Source organism: Anopheles gambiae, chromosome 3 (genome assembly GCF_943734735.2).
Source record: "Anopheles gambiae chromosome 3, idAnoGambNW_F1_1, whole genome shotgun sequence".
In the NCBI taxonomy this organism is placed as follows: domain Eukaryota; kingdom Metazoa; phylum Arthropoda; class Insecta; order Diptera; family Culicidae; genus Anopheles; species Anopheles gambiae.
This window is the reverse complement of record NC_064602.1, coordinates 31,190,317-31,210,737: the sequence shown is the minus strand read 5'-3', so window position 1 is coordinate 31,210,737 and position 20,421 is coordinate 31,190,317. Positions and strand designations below refer to the sequence as shown.

Sequence of the window (20,421 nt, the reverse complement as noted above, 5' to 3'; positions counted from 1 at the left end):
GATCACACAAGCGTGCGCAAGCGCGCAAAGATTTTCTAATTTGAATAATTAATTATTTTGATTTGAAAAACACAACAGAAACACCGTGTCATTCATTCCCAGGTTTTGCAGGACGCGCAGAGAGAGAGAGAGAGAGTTGAAATTAGAGATCCTCAGTCTTCTAAATTTGTTGGACATGCTTCGTGATGATCATAAAACTAACGTTCTGAGGAGTTTGTTGCATATTCAATGGGACTGAGTTTGTTGTTGCTGGAATTATGCCTTTTCTTAATTAAACACGAATTTTAATTGGAAACTCGTTCAAACCAGCAACGTAAGGTAGATCGACGACTAATTAAGTTCTACTAAAAAGCTGGTAAAACAGGGCCTTAATGCTCATTGGAGAATAAGTTTCTCAATAATGAGGAATCACATTCGGTAATTTACATGCCAATCAAGCTTGTTCCACGCGGACGAATGTGTCATTCCTTCCCAAAGACAACGCACAACAACGACCTGCAACGACTAGCGCACGAGCTAGTAGTAGAAGTAGTAATAGTACCTCCCTTATCGTGACTTATCTAAACGCTTCACATGATTCTAAAAACCAGTCGAAAACACGTTTCAACCGCTCCGGGTAACGATCCTCTCCGTTTGCGTTTATTTATCGTGCGACATTAAGGGATGAAATATTCTCTGCCGCGCAATAAACTCCATTTGTCTCCCATCACTATCAGGTGTCTCGATCCAGTGAGAAATTAATAAACCTTCCAAGCCATCACACAGTACCTTCCCTACACGATCGAGTGTGCACGAGGTCGAGTGTTTCATGCCGTGTTAAGATTTTACATAAAATCTTTCTTCCCACCTTTGGAGGAAACTGATACCTCTTCCTCTTACTGTCAAAGTACGCATTTACCGTCCCCCGTTTTGGCATTAGTATGCGCGCAAGCAAAAGCGATACAAATCACGCCGCTCGCGGTATGATCCGGAGACAGCACGAAAGTACCCCATTAAACTGAAACCAAGCAACTGAAAACAACAAAAACGACCGCCAAATGCTATCGCGAAAATAAAACCGACATCTGCCGATGGTTGTGTTTGCTGGGGAGACAGGGGGGGGGATTGTTTTCGATCGCTTCCATAATGGTGTCATTAAACAGTCGCTACAAATTACTTCACTCACACCCCCAGAGGTCCAGGCGGAGAAGAATCGGAGGATCCAGGAGGACCAATTACAATTCTCTCCGTTTTCCGCCGCTTCTTACAAATAATTTCAATTACATCGACGGCACGAAACATTTTAGATACTGCCGCTGATGCAGGCCCCTTCCCCCCTTTCATCTTTGCTTTCTACTCCCCTGGTTTGCCTTCTGATCGATCGGTTAATCGGTCGGTAGTTATGCCGGGGATGATCGTTTGTAGCCCGCGTTTGTTGGCTGCTTGTGCAGTTTACGATGTTGCTCCCGGTAACGAGCGATTTTACAACACTGTCCCAACGGTTGCCTGCGTTCCGCGACCAGGCGAACGGATAAGATAACCATCTTCCCCATGTTCATGTTTCCCCCCCTGGCGTGTGTGATCGTCGGAACGATCTCGATTAACGCGCTTTGCTTCATCGCATCGCATCTCGCACAAGTCAAAGTCAAAAGGTGCATTAATGCTGTCTTCTGTTTCGTTGTGATGCTTGACGAGAAGCTTCAATCGTTGTCCCCCGTTGGCCTAGAAGGTACGGGACTGGAAAGGGGGGGCAAAAGAAAGTGAAGAAAACGATTAAACGTTTACGAAAATTAATTTCTTACCACCTTCTTGTGTGCAGCCGCTTCTTCTAATAATGGCCGGAGCGTAATGGGTGCAGTTGCTTCGTGTTGTTGGTTAGTTGTACGTCACACCAACACTCACACACACACACACGGACACCTTCAAAAGTGCATCTTCCAAATCACTCCCAAACGATCCATTGGACAGGGAAGAAAGAAAACAAAAAAAAACAGACCAGAACGAAAAAGTCTCCCCGATGGGCAGCAAACCTGAAATCATCGCGCCATCGGAGCCCATCATCATCGCACTACCACTGCCCGGTTCGAACCCCACAGGGCCCCAGACGCTGGCGCTGACCAACAGGACGGACCCGGACCGATCGTCGCCACCACCGGCGTGACCGTCCCCGTGTAAAGAGGAGGACGAGCGCGCTAACGGGGGTTGTGTTTTGCTGTTATTATGATTTTGTGATCTTCGCCTGATCGTGGTCGCCCCTCGTGCCGGTAGTACGCCTCGAGACGGCCTTCGGAGGATGGTTACTACTGGAGCAGGTCCAGGGGGTATGTTGCACCACACCATCATTGCCCCCTGGGCGCACCCACTGGGCCGGGGAGTTAATTTATGCTCATAATTTCTTCCGCTTTACGTTTTTAAGCAGCCATTTTTTTGGAGCGACCCGAGCACGAGATGCAAACGTTGATGATCGTGATCGCAGAGCGCTGATGATGATGATGATGATGATGGTGCAGTTTTTCTTAGCGTCTTGCAAAAGCACTTCGTTTTTCTGGTGGACCGTAGACCGGAGCAAGGAGGAAGAAAATACAAATCGACTTCCATAACCTTTCGCACACCGTAACCGTAGCGTTACTGGAAAATGCATTAAAAAATCCCGTTTCAAGTTACCTTGAGGATTTATGACGCTTTCTTCTTCATGCTGAAGGGGGTTGCCATTTTTCCTCCGTTCCATTTCCCTCTACGAAAGGTGTTGGTAGGATGGCAGGGAGGGATAAAAGAAAAGGAATATGAAATATTGCAAGCAACCAGCACCAGAAAAGAAGCACCTCGGAGAAGAACGAGCTCACTGAGGGTGGTTTCTTTTTATTTCTTTTCGGCAGGAATGGAGGGTTGGCAAATTATGCGAATACGCATATACCCGCAGCATAATGATGAATAATTCCATTCATCAGGCTTGAGCCAAATGTGAGTATGATGTGCTCTCGGGACATTAGCATCGGAACGTGAGTTTTGAAACGATGCTTTTTTGGTTTTGTCGTTGCTGGTCAAGCAGGGGCTTGCAAAGTAAGCCTGACCATTGGAGATGATTTTATCAAAATTTGCATGCATTTAAAGGAGAAAATGGATCATAGTTGTGCAATATTTTTAGCCACAAAAAAGGGGACATTTTTTGCGCTTGACAAATAGACAATCATTCAAAGTCCAGTCAAAAGCTTCTAAGTTGAAAGAGAAATTATTGAAATAATTGCAAAAGATATTTTTTTAGTAATATCTGACAATAAACGATCACATAAGGATGGTGACTTAATGATTATTTAAAATGTGTTACCTAATTGATTATTGTTGCAGAAGGTTTCTTAAGGAACAGAAAAGATTTCGAACAATAAGAATTTTACAAAATAAAACAAACTCCCCAGTTCCTAATTCAAATATCTATAACAATACAAACAAGTACAGTCTACTCCCGAGATATCAGCGAATACCGAATATCCACGTGAGTCCAATTATCACGGTTCTTCTTTTTTTATCTATTTGGAGTAACGTCCTACGCGGGGACATATGCCGGCCATATACAGGCTTTCGAGGCTTAATTCATTATCACGAAGCCGAATAAGTCCAAAGTCAATACTTGCTACGGGGGGCGGTCCGTCCGGTCCATTCTAGGCTTGAACCAATGACGGGCATGTTATTGAGTCGTTCGAGTTGACGACTGTACCACGGGACCCCCATTTCACATTATGTTTATTAGATTTAGTGGTTTTATACCACAAATTATTCAATGCACTTTGGCGTTTGACAAGTCATCGATCAAATTTTGCGTCACATGCGGAACTTGGGAACTGACATTGAAATGCATTGAATTCTCTTAATAATTGTTCATCTTTTTACATACTAACAAAAGATTGTCGACCCCTGATTTGAACAGAAACGCTTCTTTCACCGCAGAACGCGTGTGGTAGACGCAAGAAGGGATGATTTCACCGTCCGTGCAGAGCCTTAACTGGAAGTTAGAGATTATAATCTGCTCTCGGTTTCGGCTTAATGGCGAAAAGCATGCAATCGTACTAACACTTTTGGAGCGACTCAACATGTGGTCAGCGCGAGTGATGGTGTCTAACAAAAAAAAATGCATATGGCTAAAGACCAACAAAGATGGCACAAAGATTTGCTATATTCAATATTGTTCAAACCAGATGGTTGGGATTATGTCAATAGCAATTACAATGTACCATTCAATCGTGTAAATTAAAGGATCCGTTACTAGAAGATGTGCTTCAGCTCTTCGTGATCAGTCGCATCACATGAAATCTGCCAGTAAAGATCTACAACGAAACAATCAAGCTGAGCCTGCGCGCATTTACAGCTAATTATAACGATTTATCGCTGTCACGAAGAGTCACACTGCACGAAATTACAGGTCCATTCCATCTTCATCACAAAACTGTGGGGGTACTGAAGGGGGGGTAAAAAACATGAAATTCATCATCCATCTCACGTTTTCTGTTTTCTTTGGTACGCTCGGCACAAAACCACCAGCGAGAGATCTTTTCCGATCGATATGGTATCGGCGCGCGTGATACAGGAGACAATACGGTCCCGCGTTGACGAGGGGGGAGGGCTGGGGCGAAATGATTAATAATCATTCATTATAAATACAATTCATTTTTAAACACTATTAACACTTCTTCGCGCACGATGGAACAGGTTAATTAGTATGCACCGGTCTCTTAACTACACCGTGTGCCCTCTCCCGTTTGTAGTAGTCGACGACCTTTCGGGGGGAGACCTTGCGCCCGACGAACACCTCCTAATCAACCCAAAGGCCCAGGACGCCCAATCGGTCACCGGAAAAGGGCAACGGAACGGCCAAAAGAGTCAGACGGGCGGGCACTCCATCAGCACACTTCGATTCCTGAGCAGTCATAAATCATGACACGGACAGAAAAAAAAGACACTTCCCGAGCGTGTACAGAGGGTGCTATTGGGGAGGCATGTGCAAACCACACGATCAGTATGCACCTGCACTTGGTGTGCCTGAAGGTGTAGTATGTGAGCAGGAATAATTTACGATTACAAACTACATCCCGTTCCGTACCATCCCGAATTGAACCTCGAAAGCCAAAGAGGGCAATAAATGTCTGCCGTGACCGTGACGGTTGGACGAGGCGTCTCGATTCGATACTTATTTATGGCTGCAATCATAAAATTGGACGTACCGTGTAGTATGATTCTCACCTCAATCAACATCACCACCAACCTTTCTACGTCTCAAGTAGACTTTTACATGATCGATTGCATGAGACGGATGCAACCAAAACCATCGCTTCTTCTATAATGTCTTATGCTCTTCTTCACCGTTTCAGGCATTTATTATGATGCAGCGCAAACCTAAAGAAAATCAACTGCTGCAGCAGGAGCACCAGGCACCACCAGTCGATGCAATTATGTCCCACTGAGCAGCAAGTTGCCCCATTTGTGTACAACACAACAGTCCACCCATAAACCCGGTGATCTCCAATTAGTGGCGCAGGCTCCATGTTTTTGGCTGTGCATTAAAGCCTGCATCCTTCCCCTACCTTCACAGAACGGAACGAAACTATAAACTTTATATGCAAGACATCGGTTCCTCCACCCCTGGCGATCACAAACGAATGAAACATTTCGTATGCTACACTCTCAAAAGGAAAAGCCTAATATCCATATCAAAGGCAAGCGGACAGTGCGCCTGGAATGACTTTTACCACACGAACGAGCATCGGTGTATCTTCCTGCTGCTTTAGGGGAGGCCCCCTTTGTCCAACAAAAGTCCGAAAGAAGACTACAAAAAAAACATGAAGACGAACGAAGCCTCAGCAATGATGAAACGTCAACCGCCACTGACCGCATGTCCATCAAAAGCACACCACACGAAAGAGAAAGAGAAAAAAGCGGTTCAATATTATTTAAATTACTTTAAACCATCATTTGTGCCGGATTAGTGCCGGGAATGTCGCGCTCGCGCGCGGGAGTAAAAACAACACCCCAATAAGTCGGCTTTCGTCACGGCGATTTGCTAAGCCAAGTCGTCTTGTCTCACACGCACGTGTTGTGTTGCTCGCCGGGTTCCTTTGTAGTTGTTGTTTTTTGTGATCTTGTATCATTTGCTAAGGTTTCCCGTCTGTACTGCTAATCAAATTTTTCGTCGCCTTCCCCCCTGTTTGTACCATGCCGGTCGCGTAACTAATGCTGAATTTTACGGTGCCGGCGCGTAAGAATTGAAAGTGCTTCAATTTCATGCACTGGATAGAATGATCTACAACGACGGAAGGATCACCGTTCACACTTTTTACGGATTATTTTTTGTTCCGGAGCCTTAGAGATATTAATTTCACCGCTAGACAACGAACCCTATTCCGAAGTGAGTGTCGAAGAAGTAGAAGTAAGAACCTGGAGTTGGTTTGGACTCATCAATGGCAATGAAGAGATAGGATCGTGCTTTTGTTTTTCGTGCCGACCCTGAAGAAGACCTGGAGTGGCGTCTGGTCACAAAAGTTGGCGCCTCATATCACGATATCAAAGCAGTGGCGGTGTTGAAAAAAAATGAAGATCGTCATTGCGATTAGAGCTCCTGGGGGACGGTTCTTGGAAGAGATAGTTGCAAAGACTCCCCAAAGATCCTGTTGGGACATAGGATCAGTACTTGTTAAAAAAGTGTTTTGTAGAATACGTTACAAATCCCAAGGTTTGCACTAAATAATATAAAAAGTCCATCCAATCAATGGAGTTGCGCAACTCAAGCCTCTGCCATCACTTTGTACGTTCCATGACGATGACCAAGCAAAAACAGCTGGAGATTACTTCACTTCAATCAAGGCTCTACAACAACACCAAAAAAGAGTCTGAAAAGTACCAAACCCTGATAGTGTCTATCAGATGTCAGCTTCGAAGTGTCGACGGACACAGCCACGCAAGAAGAAGGCACATCATCTATTCTACAGAAGAAAGAACGAAACAACGGACGTCTCGATTCTGACAAGATCCCAACCTGGATAAAACCCCCTGCAATCTTCCAAGACCATTTTGGGTCGGATCGTGCTCGAATCCGATCGTCAGTGATATCAATCCGATTTTCCACACGCGCCTCAGTGTTTGTTTCATCTGGATTTTTAGAAGAGTGACGCGAGGTCGAGGTCCGCCAAATAATGGGAATCGATTACGGCGAGTGCCCACGAGCGGCGTTCCTTGACGTGGTGAAGAGTGAGGTGGCGGCGGTTGCGTCGTGTTTTCATTTCGTTCTAGTGGCAGACAGGCAGAACTCTTTTGGGGATAGAAACGAACTAATTTGAACGTTTTTAATTCCCCCATCGCTTCTCTCTTCCAGCGCCTGATGATCAACTCCATTTCTAAATGATCGTACTGGGGAGGTGGGAGCAAGGTCGTTCTGCTTCCCGCGATTATGAACCGGTTCTTTAGCTTCAGTGCTTGAAGGTAAAGAAATGATAGTGCCTGCGAGCCTATACAACGGTGTATGCCGATTGGGACTCCGCAGCAAACCATGTTTAGGACGCCGCGTGTTTGGATTGATATAGAGCGAAAGCGATACCTGTGCCTTCCACTGCGTGAGTGAAACTCAACGACTTCTGCTCCGTTTACTCCACACATTTAACATAACCTGAAGATGATGATGGCGGCAATTGCGGCTACTGTGGAAATGATCACTTCAAGCATCACAACGACATCGATAGTTTAATCGCAGAGCGATACTAAACACTATGCTCGCCCCTGTGTCTTCCCGGTGATGACTTCCAATGATTTCTCATATTTGTTGTAATCAAACCGTATTGAGGAAGGTAGTAGACGGAGAGTGAAGCAAAAAAAACAGCATTGGAATTCCGCTATTAATGCCATTGCCAGCGTGTGGCGCCACCGACGCCCGACGACCGAGACCGAGGCGTCCACTCCGAACCTGTCCGCTTCTATGTGATCGCCGCGTGATCTCAAGGTGCAGGTGGAGTGCAGTGACAGCGAAAAAAAGGAGGAAAAGCACAAAAACCCGAACCTTCATTTCCACCTGTGTGGAGTGGATGGAGTACATTTTCCCGTTCGATTTCTCACGCACCGATCGACCCTGTGCTGTGCTGTGCCCGGGAGTAGTTTCCTTGTCGCCACAGCATTCTCTCTCGTGCTGTTCACAACACAACCGGGGCAAGGCAGCGCGTAAGCGTTCGTGGAAAATTATTCCTCGTTGGGGTGAGAAAAATTACCTCCACCGGACCTCTGCGATAAAAGGAAAGGACCGGGGCCAGGGCCATCGGGACCGTATGGGGATGTTACCGGTCAATGCCATTCGATCACGTCCATCAGCCAGAGGGACGTTTGTCACTTGGCGAGAAATCAAATTGCCCTTCGAATTGTGCGCACTCCGTGCACAACGGTGTACAACACAGGGATCCCGTCGAACCCCGTGGCTCCTTTTAAGGGAAACGCACCGTTCCGATATCACGTTCCGATGGTCCGCAAGCCGGGACGGGAAGGGGAAGGAAGAATGAACTTAAAACGAACAATTGCGATAATTTATGTCCCCGCGCAGAGGGAAGCGCGATGGGAAGCATCCAAACCGAAAACCTGACCCAGACTCGCCGCTACAAAAGGGTGATCGATCGGAGCTACACACAAGAACAGGAATCACAGCTCCCGACCGGGGGGATGGCAGCAACAGCAGCAGCAGCAGCAACAGAAGCAACAGCATTCATACACACCACCGGTCGGTATGGTATGTTGCTTCTTCCGTCCCGGTTTTGTACGCGTCCGTCCAACCCGTTTTGCTGCCCCGCCATAGCGGGGAGGCCGGCCGTCCAAAACCTTGGAAACATTTTCCCATAATGCTGTTAATGATATACGGTTCCAGGGGGAGGGCGCGCATCGGAACAGGAGAAGCAAAAGCAAGGTAAATGTGAATTCCAAATCGAGATGAAAAATCAATAAGAAATTACCTTCGCCCAGGAAGCGACAAACGCACACACACACAAGCGCTCCTTTTTTTCTCATTTTAAAGTCCAATCGGCAGGAAAGGGGCAATTCACCCGGGGACGCAGATTCAACGCAGCGGCTTGGAGAAGATGTGTCAATATTCGTATGACACATTGGCCTCGTCGACCAGGTCCGTCCCAGGGGGGAATAAAGACTCCGCGCGGGTTGGAAGGAAAAAGATGGACTGGGGAGCGTGTTCGTGTCGGTGTGCGCATCCTCTCCCAATCGGATGGGCGGCGACGATATGCGTACTTGCATCAGCATCAGTACACCGCTGATAAATATTTACAATCATTTGAATTGCAAGCAAACACTTCGGGGGGTTGCATAAATACGCGCTTTTATACACACTGAGAGATGGCAGAGTGTTTGCCCAACCGTCTCGCGTCTTTGGACCATCCGTAAACGGGTATATCAAACAGCGATGGGCGATGGGACGCAAACGGTTTTCTCGTGCTCAGATTTTACTGTAGATCTTTTTCGGGATGGATGCTGGAATGGTTATTGAAGATGACATTTCTTAAAGAAAGCAATACCGTTATGCTTCAAATTACGGACAGCTTCAAATTACGGACAGCTTCAAATTCCGGACATTCGGCATGTTTTTATTGAATTGCTTCATATCTAGTCCCTGGCCTTACCGCTTTTTAATTTTATGTAATGGCCATGATGTGCTATCATGTATTAAAAATGTGTTTGACCCCTAGTAGTCCCTGATGCCATGATGATTTGCTTCAAACCCACGCCAGTGTTATTTATTCGATAATTACTATTAATCGTGTCCAAGTGCATAGAAATATATCGGAATATATAGCGGAAGTGGTTATAAACGTGAAAAAACAGTGTTTTATCAAATTGTGCTATGATTTTCATCCAAACTCATATTTAATACTGTCCGGAATTCGGAGCAATATTGTTTATCTTCATTTTAATTCCGGACAGCCGAAGTAAATTGTGGTTAATTGCATAAAAATAAGTTTTTTGATATTGATAATAACAAGAACAAAGATTCAGTGGTAATAATAAAACAACTATATTTGAAGATAGATGTGCCCAATGCCATAATGGCCGTACAGGAAATAAATGATGGCCGTACAGGAGGTAAATATAAGTTAAAAGCAAAAAAGGTGTAGTGTGTGTGTGTGTTAGTATGAATATTATAAATGAAATTTTGAGGCTGTCAGGAATATGAATCAAAACGTCCGTAATTTGAAACATGAGCTCGAAACTGTCCGGAATATGAATCAAAATATCGTTGCAGTTTCATGAGTTTTTGCCGCGTTTCGAGTAAAATTATTGGAAATATTAATTTTTTCTCAATTGCAGAAGGTTTGCTTGAGTAAAATGAGTTATGTTGAAGTATAACGAACAAAATATGAATTAGAGAGAAATTATTACATGCCGAAAATGCCTTAAGTGTCCGTAATTCGAAGCAGTACGGTACAATTGTACTCCATCCAATTAGCCAAGAAACTATGCCCAAGAGTGTGCAGTTGACCACTTAAACGTCTTTATTTGTGAAAACTTTGGAACGATATAGCAATAATAGCAATTTGATTAAGCCAATTTAACCATTTAGGCATCAAAAGCTGAAATACTAGACCTTTTTGAAGTGTAAAACAGACATGGAAGCATTAAGGCCGAAGAGAAAAACAGAATATTCCCTGGGATATGATAGTTTCGAGGAGAAAATGCCTTACAAAGAAAAATGTATTTGATCTTAGGATTCATATTTGAGATTATTTGCTGGCCAGATCGAAGATTACAAATACTTAAGCCGGTGTAAATTGAAAGCGAATAATTACGAAAAAAAGACATGGGATGGATTTCATTAAATTACTACTGTCTTCTAATGTTGAAGCGTCAGCATCATCTCGAGATAATTAAACCCAAAATTTTGAAAAAATATCAAGAAATATAAATCATGTATATTAACCATTAAAAGGACATTCCAAAATGCTCTCGAGGAAGGGTCACACCATAGGTTCAAACCCGGTATGAGAGAACCAAGCCCTCAAACTTGGGTTACTCTTTTTCTTCTAGATGGCGTAACAACCCACGCGAACATGCCCAGGCCTGAGCCTGGCCTATATACAGGCTTTCGAGACTTATTCAAGTAGTACCACCACCACACGAAAAGCCAGATAAAAATCAAGTCCTTGGTACGGAAGGACGGTCCATTCTTGATTTGAACCCATGACGGGCAGGTTGTTAAATCATGTAAGATGACGACTGTACCACGGGACCACCCTACATAAGATACTGGAGATATTGGATAGTACATTCGTACAACCAATAATTAAGGCACCTAAAGTACTACCCACTGCCCTTTGTTGCGCCAAATAAGAATAATATAAGTACATACCGGATCCATAACATAAGAATTCGATAAAACCAGTTGTCCTTTAGCAATTGCTCAACATTATTACTTACAAATACCCTTATATTGTCATTTTGTTTTAAACGTACAGCATAGCGGGTGGCTACGCTACCTTCTATGTTCGCATAATGATGACTTCCAACATGGAAAGCGATCGTTTGCCGATCACAACATCAACCCCCATCTCCCCGTTAGCCTGCTCCCGCACACATCCGAAAATGGAACATAATGCTTTCACGTACGCAGCATGATTACAAATAATGTGCAACCCCCTCTCCTTTGGGATTGACTTTTCTTTCCCTACGACAAGTTGCCGCTCTTCGATCCGATCGATCGATACGCGTCCAAGAACAGGATCGTGTGAATCAGTTCATGGCGCAAAAATACGCAACGTACGCAGGGGAGCAGCAAGGGGTAGGAAGAGATGGGATCGACGTGGTGTTTTTGCCTTATCGCGACCAGCATTCGACATTTCCTTTAGACGTAACAAGGCAAGACGGGTTTGTCAGTATGATCAGCGGGAAGTGCTTGCAATATGGTGTGACAGGTACTGGTATATATTTTTCCCCAGTGAGAGAGCCACACGGAAAGCGTTTTTCCTCTGATTTCCTCATTTGGAAAACGCTGTGTGAAAATTCCAACTTCAAGTGGACACAGTATGCCATTCCATCCCGTGGGAAAGGGAAATATGAATCATGATCGTCTTCTATTCAATTACCTGTTAGTGATGATCATTGAAACGTGATCGATGACAGCTACACTTCTTCAATATCCAAGGCATGCGAGAAATACCTCAAACCACTCCTCTAACTAATTTAAAAAAGATTTCTTCAGCGCCCAACGTGGGGCTCGAACCCACGACCCTGAGATTAAGAGTCTCATGCTCTACCGACTGAGCTAGCCGGGCCGGTTGCTCTCACCGCTTCGACCTTCAACCAGATCAACAGCAAACGCCCTTTCTAATGTTCAACCCGTGCCCCTCGCGGTCACACACACACTCAATCCGTTCCTGGTTCCTTTTGTCAACAAACATCGCTCCCTTTCCCACCACAAACCCCCCCGGATTAATCTCCGCCAGCATGATCATGGAAGGATCACTTCGATTGCGCACACTCCGCACGCAACAGATCACACTAGTATAGCTGTGTCTCTCTTTCTCTTGCTCTTACTTTGCAGCATCCAAGCATGCTTGGGCGAGCGCGCACCGTTTTTGCTTGCTCGATGTTTCCACCAGCCAACCTGTTTCGAATCCTGCTGCGATCGCTTATCTTTTCACATCCATCCCAAAAGTAATCCCTTCCTCCCAGCTGCACATCCAGCAAATCGTACGCTGTTGCATCACTATCAATAGAAAACATCACATGCACTTGCAGCCATCCCAACAAAAAAAAAAAAAAAACAACAAACCTCATCACAAACAAACCCCTTTCGATCGGGGGTCGACACGGTCATCGTGCGGTCTCGCTCACGCACACGCCCGGACGGATGCTGTGCGCGAGATTCCACAGACTGGAGCCACAATGTCGGGATCACCGCCCGTCGGACGGATGGATAGGATATTCGCGCGGATTGACACTGCTCTGCACGGAAACAGCGGGGAATAACAATTGCACCCACTTACCTTGATCGCTGGCCGCTAAAATCCCGCCGGAAAACAGCAACAACAGCACGAAACACTCACAAACACTCATGTTTTCGTCAGCTTTTCCCGATCAGCTTCGCGTCAAAAACAGTCCCCCTGCGATCACTGTTGTGTAGCTGCGGTGCGATGTTTCGTTGTTTTTCCAGCGCTTGCTTTGACGTTTCGTGCGCTTTGTGTCAATCGATCGCAGAGAGCGAATGGGGCGGCGATGTTTTTTGCTGCGTGTGTGTGTTTGTGTTGTGATATCAACCGATCAAGTGTGGCGCCTGTTTATTCAAACAATACGAGCTGTAAACGAGCGTACTTGTCGCCGGCACAATTAATTAAATTAAGCAAGATTTGTTATTCAATCAATAGTTTATTCAAAAAAGCTTCTTCCCTGTCACTCACACACTGAATACGACGACCAAATGGAGGCCCGCTGACACGGTTCGTTTCGCTTCGCGGCCCGGCACTTCCTGGCTCGGCTTTTCGTGTCGTGCGCGTGTGACTCCGATTCTATATATCCTAAGCCCTAGGCAGATGCATGTGGATGTGATAAATACATGGTTCTACATCGAGGAAAAAAACACAACGAAAGCTACGATAACTAGCTCTAATTAGAAGTGGTAGAAGCCTCCCTGTCTGCAAATCGATACAAATTTGCTTAAACTATCGCGTGTCCGTGTCCCCCTGTTAGCAGCGCATGATTGTTAGAGCAAGGATTGTAGGAAGTAATTATAGATGAATGATGGTTATAAATTAGATTTTGATTACATTTTCCGCTTCCTTGTTTTTTGTTCCAATCCAACGCCGCTTCCTCTGGAACGTGTTATTGATGGCACTTTCTTGCAGTTGTAGGGGTTTTCAATGTTTGTTGTTCTGTATAGCAGTTGGCGATTATTTTTTGGCAAGAGGAATGCAAACCCCTTCACACATTCAAAGCGGCGGGCTTTTCTTTGTCAAATAAATGCTATTTTGATGGCGCATTTCGCACGGACGGCTCCGTTGCATGAATTTGATTGGGGGATTGGCTGAAGAAAACACACGCTAGAAGCAAAACTATGCCATTGGGTGGGGGGTTGTGTTTATCGTTAAACAGATAAGCCCTTCAACCGTCCCTGCTTCCCTGCTGCGTGAGAGCAGCGCTCAAAAAAAGCAAACAACCATAGTCACAAGATACGTGCCAGCCAGCAGCTAGCACAGGCAGCTCGGATCGTTCACCTCGTCCGGTGGATGTATCTTGAAGCCGTGGCTTTCCAGCGCCTGCAGCTCCAGCCGCGATCGGTTCGATTCGACCAGCGTACCGGCAATGTCGCGGAACATCTCCTCCAGCCCGTCGCCCGTCTTACAGGACGTTTTGTACGTGGCGCTGATCAGACTGTGGCACTGCTCGCAGAACGACTCCATGTCCGCGTCCGTCACCGGCGGATCGGTGCTGCTCGATTCTAGGTCTACCTTATTGCCTACGAGAAAAATTTTGGCATTCTCCGCGTACGTCACCACGTCCAGCATGTGCTGCGACAGGGCGTGAAAGGAGGATTCGTTGTCCAGCGCAAACACCAGGATGGCCGCCTCGGCGAACTTGTAGTAGCTCGAGGTAACCGAGGCAACCCGCTCCATGCCGCCCGTGTCCCACAGTTGTAGCTAAAACAAAGACAAAGGCGATCAGGCCTGTGACACATGAGCCACCTCCACTCGCATACCTTAATTTCTTTGTCTCCCACGGTGAACGTTCGGCCGTAGTGGTCCAGCCCTAGGGTAGACTTCCGGTCGGCCGCAGTAACGAAGTTGTTCGTCGCGAACCGACGGAATATTGAGCTCTTCCCAACGCCATACTCGCCGCACAGGATGATCTTTTGCTCCGGTATGCGCACCGAAGCCATCATTTCCCCCCTTGCGGGAGAGCACAGTGGAGCGCTGGCCGGGGGTTTGATTTTCCGGCTGGAACCAAAAACACACACACGGACAACCACAGATGGAGATGAACTTTTCTGTTTCCCTTTTTTCTTCGCCGTTCTTTTTGCACTGATTTAATTAACTAGCTTTGACGGGACTTTATTTTGATCGGAACGCAATGACAGTTCGTCAACAAAGGGCCTGTTTAGAGCGTAGAGTTCGCTAGTTCGTAACGTGTTCGATATAATGATTCAAAATTAGCTGAAATTAGGACAAATATCTTTATTCAAATGAAATGAAAAAGTTTAACAAAAAATGTTTTTTTCTGTTTTATTATTTCAAAACAAACTCCATCAAAAACGCACACCTGTCATTGTCCACACTTTTGACAGCCCGCAGCAAGCGTTCGCGTATTTCCGGCAGTGTGTCATCGTGTTGTCATTGTTGACACTCTTGTTTTCCCCCTTTTTCCGGTTTACGTGCTTGCTGGTGGACACATTTCGTGAGGGTGCGTGTTATTTTCAACAATTGCAAGCATTTTGCGGCCGAATCCATCAACAAACCATCGCTCAGTGGATTGGTGAATGTTTTTACTTGAATGTGAAAAATGAAAAGCGCATTTCCAGCGCGTGAAAAGCCTTCTATGAGCGTTGGTTTGGTTCCGACCGTCGTACACCGGCGGTGTGTCGGAAGCGCTCGGTGCCGGAGTTGTATGGAAGCTGTCAAAATGCTTTTTCTCCTTTTAGATTTCTCTACCTACCATCGAATTGAGGGTTAATTGCGTTTGTTGTTCCATTTTCTTTGTAGAATAATTCGCCAAAATGGTCCAGCGACTGACGCTTCGACGACGCTTGTCGTACAACACCAAGTCTAACAAACGCCGTATGTACGTATCGAATGCAGCATGAAAGCGGGTCCTCAGCACCACACCGAGGGACACAATGTCTGTAAGAAAGAAGCCATTCCATCGTTGACTGCGAGCTAGACGCTCTATCGGTTCCTGGAACCGCATGAAGTTTCCGCACTCCATGGCTTTTCGTCAACGGTTCACACGCTTCATGGTGTCCCGGTGCTGCCTGTTGGTGCTAGAGAGAAAAGTGTGTTCTTCCTTTGCCTATCCTGCACTCCCACGTGAAAAGGGACCATAGTGCTGGGTACTTTCCCGGAAGCATACAATCGTTCCAACTCCAGTGCTACCATTCAAATCGAAAGAGCGTTTAAACTACTACCGTGGCCTATTACTTCCGCACAATGTTTGCTACCATCGGCTCGCTCGGCAAGTGTTTCGATGCTCACTATTTGTGCCAGAGAAATCGGTTTTGTTCCTCATTTGCCTATCCTGATTCTGAATGGACAAAATGGAACAGGATACTTCCTTTACGAGGAATACATTGGTCGCTCGATGAATGTGGAAACCTTTACGGGATAGTCGCACAATGTTTGCTACCATCGGCTCGCTCGTCTAGTGTTTCGATGCTCACTATTTGTGCCAGAGCAATCGGTTCGTTGTTTGCCTATCCTGGTTCGAAATGAAACGATGGAGCAGGATACTTCTTTACGCGAATACATGAGTCGCTCGACGGGATGGAATGGTTCTTTCTTAGCGCAGTTTTTCATCATCAGGACAATTGATTTGCTAATCGCTTGCCTCCGCTTTCTCCACAGTGTTCGCACACCAGGTGGCCGTCTGGTTTACCAGTACGTGAAGAAACGCCGTACCCTCCCGAAATGCGGCCAGTGCAAGAAGGAGCTGAACGGCATCAAGCCCTCCCGGCCGTGCGAGCGCCCGCGTATGAGCCGCCGCCTGAAGACCGTCACCCGTACGTTCGGTGGTGTCCTGTGCCACCACTGTCTGCGTGAGCGCATCATCCGTGCATTCCTGATCGACGAGCAGAAGGTCGTGAAGGTGCTGCGCGCTCAGCAGCAGGCCAAGCCGGTCGGCAAACCGGTCAAGGCCCCGAAGACCACCAAGACCACCAAGGCCGGTGCCAGCAAATCGAAGTAAGCTCGAGATTGATGGTGATGGTGGTGGTGGTGGTGTCCTCAGGGTCTCTGAGAATGCCCGCGCACACGCGGAGAATGTAGAGGAGGAGGGTGTGTGTGTGTATAAACGTTAAGAATCCACTCTGAAAGGAAAATACAAACAAAAGCGGAAGATTGATACGGAACTTACGTGGAGTTGTTGGCTCTCTCAGTCATGTTTAATCCGAAATTGAACTAGAAAGGAAGGAATTCATGTTCTTTCGACGTACAAATAACAAAATACAGGATTTGAGGTATTTAATAATGATTTAATCTTCCTCGCCATTTCTTTTTTGTAAATGCACTGTTTACACCAATGCTTTCATGCGGTGCTAAGGATTCATATCCACCCTGGTGAGACGGTATCCTCTTCCCCCGAAATTACCTTTCTAACGCTATTCCTATTATAAACACCACCGGGCTGAAGAACCGCACGTGTGCAAATGCTTCCAACGTCCACCAAAATGCATTTCCCATGAACGATCCTAATGCATTTAAGAAGGGGTTGTTGACCGTTTAGTCGCGGCAGCGAAGGAGAGGTACCTTCAATAAAACAACTCGATCCTCTCGTAACTAGTATTAGTCCGCCCCGCTAATTGGCATTTGCGTAGCTCAACGTAATCTGGTGGTGGACAGCAAAACAGCATTTCGACTTAAACCAAATTCTCTCCCGACACACAACGTCGTTATTTTAAAGTTGTAAGCTTGCGAGCTGGGGACAACCTCCTCTGCCATCCCCTTCCCACCCCTTACTGTGGCAGACTGAGCAGCGTCTGCTGTCCGGCCGGCAGATAGTTGACGCCACGCGACCGGCTCATCTGGTAAGCGATATCCTCGGCCGCCTCAATACGTCGCAGCTCGATCAAACCATCGCCGGACTCTTTGAGCGAACGGGCCAACATCTGGGCGGCCTGTGCGTCACCCTCGGCCGTAATGATGGCCGCCTGCTTCATCTGCTCCGCCTTCTCCACCATGAAGCGGGCCTTCTCGGCCTCCTGCTGCGCGACCTGCTTCATTTCGACGGCCTGCGTAAACTCTTTGCCGAACGTGAGATGCGTAATGGAGATGTCGTCCAGTATCACGCCGAACTGGGCGGCACGCTCGGTCAGATCGTCCGATACCTTCTGCGACACCATCTCACGCTGCGTGATCAGCTCGCCCGCATCGAACTGGGCCACGACCGCCTTCAGCACTTCCGTCGTGATGGAGGGGAGCACCCGCTCGTCGTAATCCTGCCCGAGGATGGTGTAGATCTTTGGCAGCTGGTCCGGCACCGGGCGGAACAGAATACGGAGCGTGATGTTGACGTTCTGCAGATCCTTACTACCGGTGATGACCGGTACGTTGCGCGGCTGCGACCGAATGTCGAAAATGATCGGCCGCTGCACCCACGGCACGAAGAAGTGTGTGCCCTCGCCGGTCACCTGCTGCTTGACGCCGCTGAATCGATCGAAAATGACCGCCCGATGGCCACCGTCAACTGTAAGCAGAAGAATACAGAGGTTAGAGGGTGAGATGGTGGTGCCGGCTAGAAAACAAGCGGCCTCCCGTGTCGCTTACCGTTATATAACGCCGAGTTTACTACACCGCCGATGACGGCCACTCCTAGACCGAGCTGACCGATACGATTCAGGAACTGCGTTGCCATTGCTGGGTTGGTTTTGGCGATATCTGCAAACGAGAGGAACGATGGAGATGCAAATAAGACTCTTGAACACATTAAAAACAACAATTGCATCATATTTAGCAAATGAGGTTAGATGTCCCTGCTCGGAAGCAGCACCCGGGAACGCTTTGTTTGGGTGTTTTTCTGGCTTTATATCTTTAACCCTGCATCCTTATGGGAACAACTACTTCTAGGACATTCAGAATATCGAAAAGAAGGATAAAATCAACGTACATTACACACTTTACCGGTAGATAAACTTTGCGTAATGCACAACGTGAAACACTGTGTTGCAGTTCTAGAATGGTAATCAATCTGTCAATCGCGACCGTGCTGCCAGCTGACGTTTGCACCAGCGAACGAAGAGAGCAGTGTTGCCAGAACGATCTAACTAAAAATTCGAAATTTATGTTTCTCATTTTCTAAAATTATTTTACACTTTACTTTTCCTTCAAATTGGAATGGTTTTTATTGTACATATACATAAACTTTGCATTAGTTTAGCGCGTGCTGTTTGCACTGTTTGCAACCGTGGTACGAGTTTGGTGATGATTTAGTTAAAACTGAGCTATAGCTGAAACGAACGAAAACAACATCTTCACAATACATACGGTAGCTTTTCAAAGGGTGGAAAAGAAGCCGCGGGGAATCAAGTATCACAAACATAAAACCAACAATTGAAATAAAATCATTACCCTACCTAATAATACGTCCCCCAACTCACTCCGGAACACGAACCTAATCTCGCACCGATCGACGGCGAAAGGTGAATCATCGGAACACCATTCAGCCCAGATACTGATTACGATATCGAGAAATAAATACTAAAGATAAGGACCAGAAATATAGCAACGACCACAACGACCAGTATAAACTTCTCGCGCATTGCGCGCATAATCATCGAGTTGAGGATTCGGGACGAGCGGCTCAAATCAGCATCCGTCTCGCGTAGCTGTGAATACGCAAAAAAAAGGAATTCATTAGAAACAAGTTTACTCTCACCAATGCGCTGCCATTCACTTACCCTTCCCCGTGACCGTTGAATGGTTTCACGCTGCTGGCTAAGGTCCGCCAGCACCTGCGTACCGATCTGCTCCGTCTCGACCGAAATGCGGTACGCATCGTTCAGATAGTTGCTGGTGCGCTCCATTCGCTCCGTATTGTCCAGCAGCCGCCGTTTCTGGTCCTCCTGTATGCCGATCTCGTCGAAATCATCCACCGACGAGTCGTATCCCGCCTTCGACCGGGCCACCTTTGCGTTGTTGAACTCTTGCTGCAACCGTTTCCATTCCGCCTGGTAGCAGTTCAGCCGGGAGGTGTAGGCGGCCCGCGAGTTCTGCGGAATGTCGCGTATCTCTAGCCCGATCTGTTCCAGCAGCTCTTGCGATTCTTCCAGCTGCCGATCGACGTCCGAGATCAGTTTGTTGCGTTCCGCTAACGGGCCCCGGGAGGAAAAAGAAAGAAGATAAATACGTACGCACACGCACACAGCTTACATCAGCTCGGTCACCATCGAACCATATTTTAGCTGATAAGCGGACTTGTCCAATGCCTACCTCCACTGGCGTGTGCGATTCGGCCAATCTGGGCGGTAATTTCGGCCGTCTGCACGGCGTACTGTTGCTCGTAGTCCTGTATCAGTTCCATCGGGAAGGATGAATCGTTCACAACAGCAGGACTCCTTCCATATTCTCTTTTTCTTCTCGAAGCACTACAACTTTTTTGTTGTTGCTGCTGCTTTTCCAATGTTTTCGTGTCGAATCGAGTGACGTTTGGCGCAGGGCTGCTTCGAAAGACAGCTTTTTTGACAAGCTTAATTCAAAATAGCCGTTGGAAGGATGATGCACT

General features: G+C 46.7%; 5 protein-coding genes and 1 non-coding gene across 12 annotated transcripts in view; 1 reads left to right on the top strand and 5 right to left on the bottom strand.

Annotated features, from left to right (window-relative positions):
• Window positions 1-13,189, bottom strand: part of LOC1271240 (bone morphogenetic protein receptor type-1B) — a 125,519-nt gene extending 112,330 nt beyond the window's left edge. Inside the window, exon 1 of one of the 2 annotated variants that reach the window (XM_061654638.1) lies at window positions 12,987-13,189. In XM_061654638.1, the coding sequence (XP_061510622.1) occupies window positions 12,987-13,056 (70 nt within the window). In that variant the 5' untranslated portion in view covers window positions 13,057-13,189. The remainder of the gene's footprint in view (window positions 1-12,986) is intronic. The other variant, XM_061654639.1, reaches the window with a different exon arrangement.
• Window positions 12,200-12,272, bottom strand: Trnak-cuu (transfer RNA lysine (anticodon CUU)). Its single transcript has one exon. It is a non-coding gene; the product is annotated as a tRNA-Lys (tRNA).
• Window positions 13,190-13,345: 156 nt separating the features above from the next.
• LOC1271237 (ras-related protein Rab-30) lies at window positions 13,346-15,232 on the bottom strand. Its single transcript, XM_309994.4, has 2 exons — window positions 14,693-15,232; window positions 13,346-14,633 (listed from the first exon to the last, which is right to left on the bottom strand). Exons 1-2 carry the CDS (start codon window positions 14,873-14,875, stop codon window positions 14,184-14,186), a joined length of 633 nt encoding a protein of 210 aa, XP_309994.4. The 5' UTR covers window positions 14,876-15,232; the 3' UTR covers window positions 13,346-14,183.
• A 37-nt stretch (window positions 15,233-15,269) lies between these two features.
• Window positions 15,270-17,053, top strand: LOC1271236 (large ribosomal subunit protein eL34). 3 transcript variants are annotated; one of them, XM_309993.4, is made up of 3 exons: window positions 15,270-15,393; window positions 15,693-15,771; window positions 16,551-17,053. In XM_309993.4, the coding sequence occupies exons 2-3, from the start codon at window positions 15,707-15,709 to the stop codon at window positions 16,888-16,890; spliced, it is 405 nt and encodes a 134-aa protein (XP_309993.2). In that variant the 5' UTR covers window positions 15,270-15,393; window positions 15,693-15,706; the 3' UTR covers window positions 16,891-17,053. The 3 variants fall into 3 exon arrangements, with proteins under 3 accessions (XP_309993.2, XP_061510651.1, XP_061510650.1); XM_061654666.1 differs by having other exon boundaries at window positions 15,392-15,465; XM_061654667.1 differs by having other exon boundaries at window positions 15,352-15,393; window positions 15,693-17,053.
• A 102-nt stretch (window positions 17,054-17,155) lies between these two features.
• Window positions 17,156-18,932, bottom strand: LOC1271235 (prohibitin 1). 3 transcript variants are annotated; one of them, XM_309992.5, is made up of 3 exons: window positions 18,808-18,932; window positions 18,468-18,578; window positions 17,156-18,387 (listed from the first exon to the last, which is right to left on the bottom strand). In XM_309992.5, the coding sequence occupies exons 2-3, from the start codon at window positions 18,553-18,555 to the stop codon at window positions 17,657-17,659; spliced, it is 819 nt and encodes a 272-aa protein (XP_309992.2). In that variant the 5' UTR covers window positions 18,556-18,578; window positions 18,808-18,932; the 3' UTR covers window positions 17,156-17,656. The 3 variants fall into 3 exon arrangements, with proteins under 3 accessions (XP_309992.2, XP_061510637.1, XP_061510639.1); XM_061654653.1 differs by having other exon boundaries at window positions 18,822-18,911; XM_061654655.1 differs by having other exon boundaries at window positions 18,817-18,885.
• Window positions 18,933-19,017: 85 nt separating this feature from the next.
• LOC1271234 (vesicle transport through interaction with t-SNAREs homolog 1A) lies at window positions 19,018-20,338 on the bottom strand. 2 transcript variants are annotated; one of them, XM_309991.5, is made up of 3 exons: window positions 20,130-20,335; window positions 19,598-20,007; window positions 19,018-19,525 (listed from the first exon to the last, which is right to left on the bottom strand). In XM_309991.5, the coding sequence occupies exons 1-3, from the start codon at window positions 20,218-20,220 to the stop codon at window positions 19,376-19,378; spliced, it is 651 nt and encodes a 216-aa protein (XP_309991.2). In that variant the 5' UTR covers window positions 20,221-20,335; the 3' UTR covers window positions 19,018-19,375. The 2 variants fall into 2 exon arrangements, with proteins under 2 accessions (XP_309991.2, XP_061510646.1); XM_061654662.1 differs by having other exon boundaries at window positions 19,018-20,007; window positions 20,130-20,338.
• Between the last annotated feature and the right edge of the window lie 83 nt (window positions 20,339-20,421).